Source organism: Cucurbita moschata, unplaced genomic scaffold (assembly GCF_002738365.1).
Source record: "Cucurbita moschata cultivar Rifu unplaced genomic scaffold, Cmos_1.0 Cmo_Scf00029, whole genome shotgun sequence".
NCBI lineage: Eukaryota > Viridiplantae > Streptophyta > Magnoliopsida > Cucurbitales > Cucurbitaceae > Cucurbita > Cucurbita moschata.
The window spans coordinates 1,212,376-1,225,424 of record NW_019268545.1 but is presented as its reverse complement, the minus strand read 5'-3'; the positions used below and the strand labels follow the sequence as shown (position 1 = coordinate 1,225,424).

At 34.3% G+C, this 13,049-nt stretch overlaps 1 protein-coding gene and 2 long non-coding RNA genes across 5 annotated transcripts; 1 reads left to right on the top strand and 2 right to left on the bottom strand.

Moving 5' to 3' along the window:
• Window positions 1-971: 971 nt before the first annotated feature.
• LOC111463856 lies at window positions 972-5,171 on the bottom strand. The gene is made up of 3 exons (XR_002713936.1): window positions 5,161-5,171; window positions 1,159-1,160; window positions 972-1,056 (listed from the first exon to the last, which is right to left on the bottom strand). It is a non-coding gene; the product is annotated as an uncharacterized LOC111463856 (long non-coding RNA).
• A 1,150-nt stretch (window positions 5,172-6,321) lies between these two features.
• Window positions 6,322-8,609, top strand: LOC111463849 (transcription factor MYB41-like). Its single transcript, XM_023107788.1, has 3 exons — window positions 6,322-6,609; window positions 7,316-7,963; window positions 8,478-8,609. Exons 1-3 carry the CDS (start codon window positions 6,347-6,349, stop codon window positions 8,488-8,490), a joined length of 924 nt encoding a protein of 307 aa, XP_022963556.1. The 5' UTR covers window positions 6,322-6,346; the 3' UTR covers window positions 8,491-8,609.
• A 1,340-nt stretch (window positions 8,610-9,949) lies between these two features.
• On the bottom strand, window positions 9,950-12,713 carry LOC111463855. 3 transcript variants are annotated; one of them, XR_002713933.1, is made up of 3 exons: window positions 12,580-12,713; window positions 12,403-12,468; window positions 9,950-10,560 (listed from the first exon to the last, which is right to left on the bottom strand). It is a non-coding gene; the product is annotated as an uncharacterized LOC111463855 (long non-coding RNA). The 3 variants fall into 3 exon arrangements; XR_002713934.1 differs by having other exon boundaries at window positions 9,950-10,471; XR_002713935.1 differs by lacking the exon at window positions 9,950-10,560 and adding an exon at window positions 10,567-10,601.
• Window positions 12,714-13,049: the final 336 nt, after the last annotated feature.

Sequence of the window (13,049 nt, the reverse complement as noted above, 5' to 3'; positions counted from 1 at the left end):
AGACTAATTTATATTTGAAACACTTTTCAGATATATACCGAGTCATTCCAAATTATTCGTTTGAAATTTCTTATGTAGTCAACATTTTACGTTAAAGTGAAATCTTATATAATTCACCATTAGTATTATGTCATCAATATAAACACGTGAGAAAAATTGTAACGACCCTAATTTCTAGGTAAATAGAGCCGCTACTACATGCATGACGTGACTTTTAAGTGCGGAAACATTCATTTAAAATAATTCATAAAATGTTGCTATGGACTTAAACATTCATAATAAATGTCTTAAAACAAAACAATGGAAAGATAAACCACGCGAAATTTTAATCAAAACAAACAAAAGAATAAAATGATACATTGATCTAATCTTAGAGCTACAAAATAAATAAAATGCAACGATCCTAACACAAGTTCCATGGTTTTCAAGTCGACTCCCCCGTCATTCGTACAGCGGTGCCTTACCTTTACTTGAAATGTAAGAGTGACACATGACTTGAATATTATAAGAACTACTCAGTAAGTAATCTCACTATTGGGGTTGGAAAATTCAAATATATGCAACATGGTGGGACTTATAGGGTCCCTTCTAACATAGCATATGATGACCTTAGTAGCTTTCTACTTCGGACAAAGTTGGATTTGTAGTACTTCCCTACATGTGACCTACACGAGCATGGGTCCACAAGGCGGGGTCACATCTCTGGGCCTAGTGTTGAGAATTGTTAGGAGGAGTCACACAATGGCTAGGATATATCTCCATTGGTACGAGGCCTTTCGAGGAAACCAAAAGTAAATCCATGAGAGCTTTGCTCAAAGTAGACAATATCATACTATTGTGGAAGTTTATGATTCCTAACATGGTATCACAGTCATGCTCTTAACTTAGTCATGTCAATAGAATCCTCAAGTGTCGAGTTGTGAGCTTCGATGGTATAGTCAAAAGTGACTCAAAGGTTGAAAAAAATGGTATACTTTGTTCGAGGACTCTAGAGAAAGGAGTCGAGCCTTGATTAAGGGGAGACTATTTAGGGCTCTATAGGCCTCAGGGAAGGCTCTATGGTGTACTTTGTTCGAGAGGAGGGCTATTGAAGATTGTTGGAAGGGAGTCCACATTGACTAATTCAGGATCGGATCATGGGTTTTAAGTAAGGAATACATCTCTATTGGTATAAGGCATTTTGGGAAAACCAAAAGAAAGTGGACAATATCATACCTTTATGGAGGTTCGTGATTCCTAACACCTGGTTCATCAAGCTAGCACTCGCTAATGAGCTCTATGCCGAATACCATGGAGGGAAAGACCATCATTACATCATCGTAAACATAATGTCATATTATACGCGTCCGTACATGTCATAGTGGCACGTATCATACAAAAATGCATAGGGTCCCCATATCTTATAATCATGGTATAATATACGAAGCAAAACAACCTCCATACATGCTTACATAATTCCTCTACATCGTACAGAGCTTAGCCTTTACGAGCATGGTCTAGGGAGGTTTATAGATCTTAGCATACAAATTTCATGTTGGTTGGATGGTCGAGGGATAACCGATGGTATCTTATCATTTACGATATTTATGTATTAATTAAATCTCGATATTTATTCATATTTGGTTGAATATTATTTTATTAATTTAAGAAAAAAAATCCAAAGTCTACCAAGGAAGTCATACAACTTTGGTAAAAACCCACCTAACAATTAATCTTCTTCATAAAAGTAATAATAATAAATAAAAATAAAAATAAATATATATATATATATAAATCCCCACTTTATTAAGATAGTCAAGGAAGGCATTAATGATGTAAGAAAGGTTGACTTTTTTTTGTCATTTTTCTCACTGTCTCATATGTGTTGATACCTTGCTTCAACCAAATAAATAAAAACTATATATTATAAAATTATAATAAGGTTTGGGAATAAATAAAAACTATAGATTATAAAATTACAATAAAGTATGGAGCTTACCCTCCATGAGCTGCATGTATTCAAGGCGTTATCTAACTATGAATAAATTAATAAGTCAATACCAACTGAGATTATGTCAAAGATTTAAGGAGGCTTATTACATTTACTTTCGTTAATATTTATCCACTCGATTATCGTTAATTTTGTTTAATTAAATTCTGAACTTTCAGATATTTTATCAGTAATAAGTTCGTGCAACTAAGGTTCTAAAATGTCGATATTTTTGTTACAGTTTAGGTACGGTTATTTTCGACTTTTGAGCGGTTCGTGAAAGTTTCTTCGAATTTTACTATGGAACAGTAAGAACAAGAATCGTGGGGTAACTTTTATTGTAAAATGGAAATTTTCTCTAACGGAGATCTGGGTCTTACCCTAAAACGCTCAATTGATTCGACTTCAAGCTTAAGCTTCCTTCTCCTAAAATTGGCGTGATAGACTTCTTGCCTGCATGAATCTCCACGAACCTTTTTATGAAGTTAGTGCTAGTGATGATGGGTTTACGCTCGTTCTTTGAATCGTAAGTCTTCCCAAATCTCCGGGAAGCTAAAAATATAAGTGGACGTAGTTCTATTTGTCATAACTCATACCCAGGATTCAGAATCTGGAATCGGCATCTAATGGTCCTAACATTCCCTTGCAACATAGTCACGTTACTCACTGTGAAGACTATCCCCATAAACAAACACGAGTCCTTTCAACATGTTTTGTCCTCAGGAGGTTAGGTTACTCAATATAGAATTGCTCCAGACAAAACACGTTTAACCTTAGAGTTACTATGATTGAGCCATCGAAAAGAAAATTCATGGATATCAACCATTTGTACTCTCCTTTACTCCGACGTCTCTCAGATTCACTTTTCTAGCGAACCCAAACGGTTGATATCAATGATAATATCGAAATACATAAAGATTCAAATTTAGAACGAGAAGTTTAGAGACAAAAACAGATTGAAACCCTTTACTTCCGTTCACTTCTAGAAGTTTTCGATCGAAGGAATTTGACTATTTTGCTAAGAAATTACAATATAAAACAAGAACATTATTATTAAATTTGTTTGAATTTGAATTAAGTGAAGGCAGTTGGAGGTTTGAAAATTGAAGAACAAATGTGAAGCTGATAGCTTCAATTCTACACAGTTTGGTAAGGTTTGGTACACATAAATGTCTCAAACTATATGGTTCATTGGGTTTTTATTTATTTATTTATTTATTTTTAGGAAATTAAAAGACTCAATAATTGTTATCAATTTTTAAAATTTATTTTAGAATTTGAGATGAATTCTTTGTTGATGGCTTAATAAGGATAATCATAAAATGACAAATTTGATGACTTTTGCAATGAGGCATTCCTTCATACAATTTATTATTATTATTATTATCGAACGGAATTTAAATTATACCCTAAAGTTATATAACTGAATCAATTTAGATTCGCTGTTGAAATTTCGTTCGTTGGAATTTACCTAATATTTAATAGAAATGTGGGATCTTAATGGATACTAATGACTTTCTGAGCGGTTTCTCTATGAACGACCGCATAATTTTTTGAAATTTTGGGAGAAGAATAATTTTATTTACATGATTTTGAGTTGAGTTTAAAATGAATCTATGAGTTTAGTTATAAAAATTTATTAATTAAATTGATGTTATTTGTTTGAGGTTTTAATTGAAATAATTTTAAAGTTTAGAAATGTAATTTTTTTTTTTTTTTACCTCAGTAACTGTCGTGTGTGACACCCGAGTAAATGAGAGGTAAATGAATGAACTGAGAGTACAACTGAATGAAAGTGATTTTGAGGATGAAAGGCTTAAAAGAATTGAAAATTACTATCTACACCAACAAGGTACACATTTTTCAGTGGCTCAATTCTATGATGCATATAAGTGAGGACAAAACATGCTGAAATGACTCTGGATAGTTTCCAAGTAGAGGAATGCACATGCCCACCACTAGTAGATATTTTCTGGTTTGGCTCGTTACGTATCGCCGTAAGCCTCACAGTTGTAAAACGCGTCTATTAGGGAGAGGTTTCCACACCCTTATAAGAAATTCTTTGTTCCCTTCTCCAACCGATGTGAGATCTCATAGCAATAGTCATTAGGTGTCGAATTCAAATTGAGCGAGGGTTGTTAACGTGTGAAAGAACGGATCATCGAAATTTGAGTCAATATTGATGTTATATTTATTTAGCTATGATCCAATCGAGAACCATACAAAGTATCAAATGAAACGTTCATAGATGTCTCTTTAAAAATTAAAATTAAATAAATAAAAAAAATGATTACTTTAATATGATTATTTAAAAGATGGTCAAATCCCAATTGTTTTGTGTTCCTAATTAACTACTCAAAATTTACTGTTGAAATCATAGATGGTTAAGATGGTTGATTTCCTGTCCCAAAATCTGCCAACAAAGCTTGTTGTTTCATGTTTTTCTTTAAATTAAAAAATAATAATAATAAAACGAACGTGTCCTGTCCTGACCCATGCCCAAACTTAACGACTAAGATTCGGAATCTATATTCAGCACCTGATAGCTCCGATATTATCGTTAGTCATGACTATTTGATCTACGAAAACTATCCCACAAACGAATACGAGTTCTTTTAACATATTAGGTCCTCAGTCACAGACTTTCTAGAAAAATTCTTAAAAGGTCACCGAACATAAAATTGATCCAAGCTAAAACGAATACGAGTTCTTTTAACATATTAGGTCCTCAGTCACAGACTTTCTAGAAAAATTCTTAAAAGGTCACCGAACATAAAATTGATCCAAGCTAAAACGAATACGAGTTCTTTTAACATATTAGGTCCTCAGTCACAGACTTTCTAGAAAAATTCTTAAAAGGTCACCGAACATAAAATTGATCCAAGCTAAAACGAATACGAGTTCTTTTAACATATTAGGTCCTCAGTCACAGACTTTCTAGAAAAATTCTTAAAAGGTCACCGAACATAAAATTGATCCAAGCTAAAACGAATACGAGTTCTTTTAACATATTAGGTCCTCAGTCACAGACTTTCTAGAAAAATTCTTAAAAGGTCACCGAACATAAAATTGATCCAAGCTAAAACGAATACGAGTTCTTTTAACATATTAGGTCCTCAGTCACAGACTTTCTAGAAAAATTCTTAAAAGGTCACCGAACATAAAATTGATCCAAGCTAAGTACGGGTAACTCAAGAGTTCTTATGATTGAGCTACTGAAAAGTAAGTTTCGACTTTTAGGTCGAGAGCATATGCTTTAACCAGTGTTAATATGATCCAATAACTCGATCAACTTGAACTATCCAGTCAAAACCAAATTCTTTTTTAGTTTGGGTTGAGTTAAATTTTTTAAAAATCGAAAAATTCGAGTTGGTTCTCGGGTTAACATTTTTTGGTCGAGTCAACCTAACCAACCCAAAAATAAAATTACAATTCAACCCAACCCGATTATGATGAAAAATTAAGAATATTTAACGTTTGTAACTGATGCTAGTGATGTGTTGTGACTAGTGAATATATTTTAATTTTATGTGATTTTATTTATTTATGTAACACAATGGATAAACAAAAAAATTTAAATAATTAAAAAAAACAATTCGACAATGAATCCAACCTATGTACACCTCTACTTATTGGTTAGCTTGAATATCTTCCTCTTTTTTTATAATGTAATATCTTAAAAAAAAATTAAAAAATATTTGTACGGTTTGAATGGAAATTATTAATACTTTGTTTCAAAAATACCCTCAAACTCTCAAAATTGTTCAAAAATACCATTAAATTTTTTAAAATTTTATTAGTGCTAAAAAATAATCATACCACGTTTTAAAAATACTAATAAACTTTCAAAAGTACATTAAAAAAAGATCACCGATCACGTGCCAATAGACCATTTACATTCATATATCAAGATAAAAAAAAAATTCGAACTTTTCATCAACCTAATGACATTCTCGAGAATATTATTGAAACTTTTGAAACTTCATATGTATTTTTTTTAGACAAAATACGAAATTTATGGATATTTTTATTAATTTCATCTATTTTATTTTAATAACGAGCCCTAACAACTACTTATAAATTGACACGGTTAATCAACGGTATACGCTATCGTCTACGATATACCATTCTTATATTATAATTATATAAAAAATAAAAAGTATACCTAATCCAACAATTTTGAAGCCAAAAAGAAAATATTAAACTTGAAAACGGAAACATACTCTCTTCATAGCCAACCATGATATCATCACTTTGAAAAAAACCCATCTTTTGAGCCATTAATTCTTCTATAAAACCAACTCCATTTTATCTTCCTTACCTTAACCAAAACAAATTAGAACACATCTCTTCTTGTCGGGTTTTTTGTGCTTGAAAATGGGTCGATCTCCTTGTTGTGACGAAATTGGTGTCAAGAAAGGGCCATGGACGCCGGAGGAAGACAAGAAATTGATTGATTTTGTGGCAAGAAATGGCCATGGAAGTTGGAGGAATCTCCCGAAGCTTGCCGGTTTGAATAGGTGTGGAAAAAGTTGCCGGTTGAGATGGACTAACTATCTTCGACCTGATATTAAGAGAGGGAAGTTCTCGGAAGAAGAAGAATCCGCTATTATTAAGCTTCATTCAGTTCTTGGGAACAGGTTTGTATATATGTGTGTGTGTATGTGTGAGATCCTACATCGGTTGGAGAGGAGAACGAAACATTCTTTATAAGAGTGTGGAGACCTCTCATGAGACTTACGGCGATACATAACTGGTCAAAGCTGACAATATCTGCTAGCAGTGGGCTTGTGCTGTTACAAATGGTATCAGAGCTAGATATCGGTCGATGTGCCAGCGAGGACGCTGGCCCCCAAGGGGGTGATTGTGAGATCCCACATCGATATGAGAGGAGAACGAAGCATTCCTTACAAGAGTGTGGAGACCTCTCTCTAGTAGATTCGTTTTAAAACTGTGAGACTGACGACAGTACATAACGGGCCAAAGCGAACAATATCTACTAGCGGTGGGCTTGAGCTATTACAAATAGTATCAGAGCCAGACACCGGGTGATGTGCCAGCGCTGACCTCCAAGGGGGTGGATTGTGAGATCTCACATCGGTTGGAGAGGAGAACGAAGCATTCCTTATAAGAGTGTGGAGACCGTGAGGATGACGGTGATACGTAATGGGCTAAAACAGACAATATCTGCTAATGGTGGACTTGAGTCGTTACTATATTCTTCTTTCACTTCTTGTTTGTGGGTTTATAGAAATGAATCTATGTTCGAAAACGGGTTTTGATTATTTTCTCTTGATCAATACTAATTATTAGGTTACGATAGATTTAATCTTTAATAACGTGCAGGTGGTCGAAAATCGCTAGCCATTTTCCCGGGAGGACAGACAATGAAATCAAGAACTTTTGGAATACCCATTTGAGGAAGAAGCTTCTACAAATGGGTATCGATCCGAACACTCACAAGCCAAGAACAGACCTAAATCATTTGCTCAACAATTCTCAATTGTTCAATGGGATAGCAAATTATCTAAACAATGATCATCTCATGTTACAAGCAGAACTAGTCAAGCTCCAATTACTTCAAAATCTATGCCAACTTCTAAACCCTACCACACCTTCTCAAGCACTACCCGGCACCCCCCTCGATCGCCTTCAAAACCCTAACTCTAACCCGTCTCGAGCTAGTTTTTCGACCCAAAACCCTAACTCTAGCCAGCTTCAAGCTGGTTTTACGAGCGGGTTCATGTCGGGGTCGGGTTTTGAATACGAGGACAAGAATAAAGCTAAGATGGAAGAAATGGAAAATTTAGATTATGTTCAAGTTGAGAATTATTATCCAATTCTTCCTCCATTGACTTCAGAGAGTGAAACAAATCCATTGGGTTGCTCCACCAATTCAAACTCACCTTCTTCATCTTCTTCAATTTTTGATAGCTTGGAGTCTTTGATGAACGAGGACGAACCAAGTGAATCATACTGGAATAACCTTCTACGGTAAGTTTCTTATTATCGAGCACATCATACCAAAATAGCTTTCTATATCTTCGAGAATTCTATTGACATAGCGAAGTTAAGATAAAGACAAACGTGTACAGTAGTATAATATTATCTACTTTGAACATAAGTTCTCGTGATTTTACTTTTAACTTCCCAAAATGTCTCGTAACAATAGAGATAATATCTTTTACTTATATATATCCAAGATCTTCTACGATTAGTTTCTTATTATCCCGAATAATTTACTGTATCTTCGAGGATTCTATTGACATAGTTAAGTTAAGATCAGGACGAACGTCAACAGTAGTATGATATCATCCAATTTGAACATAAGTTTTCTTGACTTTACTTTTGGTTTCCCAAAATGTCTCGTATCAACAGAGATAGTGTCTTTTACTTAGCTAACGGGAGTTGTCCCGAACACTACATCCACCCATATGTTTCTTTGTTTTGTTATCTATAACGTTATCGGGATTATTATTTTGATTTAATTTCTTGCTATTTCTTGCAGATCAACAATTTGATTCATAAGAGCTTTCAAATGGGGAGGAGTTTATACATTGAAGGATTATCATAGCTTGGTGGTTCTTATATATTCTTTTAAATTATAGTGTTCATAATAATTTCAAACAGCTTTGATCAACGTAGCTGAATTATGCATTAATTAGTTCACTTAATTTCATTAAATCTCTATGTATTTTGTTATTTTTTTCAATATAATTATTTTCTCACCAAACAAACAGAAAATAATTAAGAAAAAGAACAAACATGTCGTGTCAGCTACGTTAATTAACGAATCATTTGAAGACAGATAAAAGAACAGTGATTAGTTTGGTAACGACAGAGATTTACTTGGCAAAGAACATGAAGATAAATGTGTGTTGACTTTTGACTTTGGATTGGAAGTCAAAGTTGGCATGGAAATTATTGTTTTAATGCAGCAAGCAAGATGATTATTATAAATTATTTCGAATTTGTTGAGGGTAATAAGGACTAAAATATTGTCGTCAAGGTTTAGATTCTACTATACATCGATAAAATAATGATAGATCGACGTATATTAAATATTTTATGAATTATTTGAACTCTCGGTAATGGTTATAGGTCTTATTTATATCGTTGACTAATTGATACGATTCTACGTTCTAGAAGTCTCTCATTTACCAACCTACACCTAACTTTGTAGTGATTCGAGTTTTTGGGTTTAGATCGCCGTTAGACATAGTATCAATTGAAATGATGAATATCACTAATACTTTGTAACTCTCTTAATGGGGTTAGATATGCACACACAGTAAAACGTTCAAAATTAGATCACACATGACTTGCCTCAAAATAGGGTAACCATAGGTACCGATCATAAGCCTGTAAGCTTGTGATTAATTTTAAAAAATTATAGACTAACTAATCGTGGTGCACACGTACGAGTAATTGTCATTGATCTTTGAATAAAATGTTGACAATCAACATTTTATATATAGTTAGTTATAATACATTCGTTGAATAATTAAAACAGTCTTCCATTTGAGGCTTTGACTACATATCGTCACGTAGATTCAAAGGTAAACATGACGATAATATTTTTCTTTCATTTTATGAACAGGAGACTCTTAGAACAATAAGATATTAAGAGATTAAAAACGGTCAAGGAAAACGACTCAAATCTAGCGTGTCCTTGTAGCTGCACGAATCCAAGATATATCAGCAATCATTCCAAATTCATTTGAAGTATAACATTATTGATGTTTCATTGATGTATTTATAATAAGTGTTAATGTATTATTGGTATATCTATTTCAATATTTATTGAAGAAAACATTATTGTAAGTATATTAGTACGCCAATAATACATCAATGGTCATTTATAAAATTGATGTATCAATAATATATCAATATGGATTCAAAATGTAATTCAAGTATATCACTAGTGCCTAAGTAGTATATCAACATTTATTCAAGCATACAATTTCAAGAATAACATTCACTCCGGATTCATATAAACATAACAATGATATTAATACTCGTTCAAAATGCATTTGAAGTGTGACAGTTGAATAAAAGAGGAGTATATGAATGAATTGAAACCACATTCGAACGAGAGCGATCATGATGATATAATGACTAAGAAATGCTTAGAAGAATTGAAAGTCACTACCTATACCAACATCGTGCACCTTCCTTTTTGGTGGCTTAATCATAAGAATTCCATGGTTAAACGTGCTTCGTTTAGAGAAATTTTATGTTTGGTGACCTCTTAGGAATTTTCCTAAAATGCATGTAAGTAAAGACTAACCATGCTGAAATAACTCGAGTTGATTTGTAGGGATAGTCTTCACTTTTAGAAACGATGAGTGACCATATCGCAAGAGATTCAAGCCATCACTAACCATGCTAAAATAACTCGAGTTGATCTGTAGGGATAGTCTTCACTTTTAGAAACGATGAGTGACCATATCGCAAGAGATGCAAGCCACCACTAACCATGCTAAAATAACTCGAGTTGATCTGTAGGGATAGTTTTCACTTTTAGAAACAATGAGTGACCATATCGCAAGAGATGCAAGCCATCAAGTGTTGAATCCGAATTCCAAATCCTAAGCAAGCATAGACTACTATTGATACATTAATATTATACCTAGAAATGAGTTTTAAATGAGTATTATTACACTAATAGAAATATCCGTTAACAAAAATATCAATTAACTTATCGTAAATCAGATATACTATTGATATATGAAATATAAAGTATACGTAACATGCTGCGACACGCTCATGAGGGTAAAATTGGTATAATTCAAGAAAAGGAGAATCAAATTTTAAAAATTTTGCTACATTTGGAAATCTATTCCTTATTAGTAGAGAGAAAGGAATAAGTATGGCTGGATGAGCATCCTTAGCATGTGGGAACTATTGTCCTAAAAGGTTAGACTACGCCATTCTTTGGCATAAAAAATTGTGATGGAGGAGGATTCAAATCTTCATACCATTGTTCTTTTATTCTTTTAGACAATGCAATTCTTTTAAGTTTTGTGTTGAGAAGAGTATTAATTAAGAAAGTTAGAAAAGGTTCAAACTTATGATATCATCTTCATGTTACTTTTTTTTCTCCCAAATATTCTAGGCCAACTCCGACGTCACTTTTTTGGTCGTTCACCATGGTGATTGAACGAAAAATTAGAATGTAATAGACCAAGCCCACTGCTAACAGACATTGTCTGCTTTGGTCCGTTACGTATCGCCAACAGTCTCACGGTTTTTAAAACGCGTCTACTAGGGAGAGATTTCCACACCCTTATAAGGAATGTTTCATTCCCCTCTCCAACCGATTTGGGATCTCACAATCCACCCCCTTGAGAGCTGAATGTCCTAGCTGACACATCATCCTAGCTTTGATACCATTTGTAAGAGCCTAAGCTCACTACTAGCAGATATTGTCTATTTTGGCACGTTACGTATCCCTGCCAGTTTTACGATTTTTAAAATGCGTCATCAATGAGAGATTTCCACACCCTTCTAAGCAATGTTTAGTTCCCCTCTCCAACTGATGTGAGATCTAACGATCCACCTCCCTTGGGGCTCAGCATCCTCACTGGCACACCGCCCGGTGCTTGACTCTGATACCATTTGTAACAGTGCAAGCCCACCATTAGCAGATATTATCCGCTTTGGCCCATTACGTATGACCGTCAGCCTCACGGTTTTTAAAATGCGTCTACTAGAGAGAGATTTCCACACCCTTATAATGAATGCTTCGTTCCCCTCTCCAACCAATATGGGATCTCACAATCCACCCCCCTTGAGGCCTCAGCATCTTCGTTGGTAGCACTGATACCATTTGTAATAGTCCAAGCCCATCGCTAACAGATATTGTCCACTTTGGCTCATTATGTATCATCGTCAACCTCACGGTTTTTAAAACGCATCTACTAGAAAAAGGTTTCCACATACTTATAAGGATTGCTTCATTCTCCCCTCCAACCAACCAACCAATTTGGAATCTCTCAGTAGAATATTGACTTTTTCTTGACCGTTCCAAAGAACATTTCTTCTCCTTCAACAGAGAATCAATTCTCCCTTCCTCCATTCTGGTTTTGTTCAATCGGTTTGTTGTTGTTAAATTTGACAAATAAAGGAATCCCACTAGTTTGTTTGTTTGTTTTCTTTTTACAGTAATCAAAGAGTTTTCAATTCAAGTAGCTAAAGGTCGTTTTGTATTCATCAACTAAACAGATAAATCTTGACTTTCCAGAGAATAGCATAACTTAGATATGAAAACCAAAATTCTCCACTACTATTCTATATTCTTTTTGGCAAGTTGTATCAGAATATGGCTACCTTTTATGAACACTAACTATTGCTATCTCCAAAGCTATAACATTCTAAAACAGGAACTATTGTTCCTAAATTGATGGAAGGAAATTGCTAAAGAAACTTACAGAATTTCTCGATATGGGACCGGATATTTCTCGTGTCCACGGTCAAGTAGGTTCCTCGACGTTTCTCTGCTTCAGCATTGGATAAAAGCAAAATGATACAGACATAAAGCTTAGATTTAACATATTTACAGCAAATTAATCAAAATCAGAAGTAAGAACAGAATCAGATCAATTCACCTGTGACAAGGGGGAAAATATATAATATTCCTCAAAGGTGGCAGCATCAGTGATTGATGTAAGTTCCCATTTGAATTAACAGAATTTGCTTCTTTGTTAGGAATCACGGACCCTATCCACTTTGAATATAAGCTCTCGTGGATTTACTTTTGGTTTCCCCAAAAGGTCTCATACCAATGAAGGTGTATTCCTTACTTATAAACCCATAATCAACCCCTTAATTAGCTGAGGTGGGACTCCTCTCCCAACAATCCTCCCTTCGAACAAAGTACACCATAGAGCCTCCCTTGAGATGTATGGAGCCCTCGAACAACTTCCCCTTTAATCAAGGCTCGACCCCTGTTCTAGAGCCCTCGAACCACCTTCAAGGCTCACAACTTCTTAGTTCGATACTTGAAAATTTTATTGACCGAGCTAAGTTAAGAGCATGACTCTGATACCATGTTAGGAATCATGAACTCTCCATAATG

Coding starts and splice junctions, on each gene's coding strand:
- LOC111463849 (XM_023107788.1), top strand. CDS start 6,347: ATGGGTCGATCTCCTTGTTGTGACGAAATTGGTGTCAAGAAAGGGCCA. Junction 6,610..7,315: donor CATTCAGTTCTTGGGAACAG/GTTTGTATATAT, acceptor AATAACGTGCAG/GTGGTCGAAAATCGCTAGCC.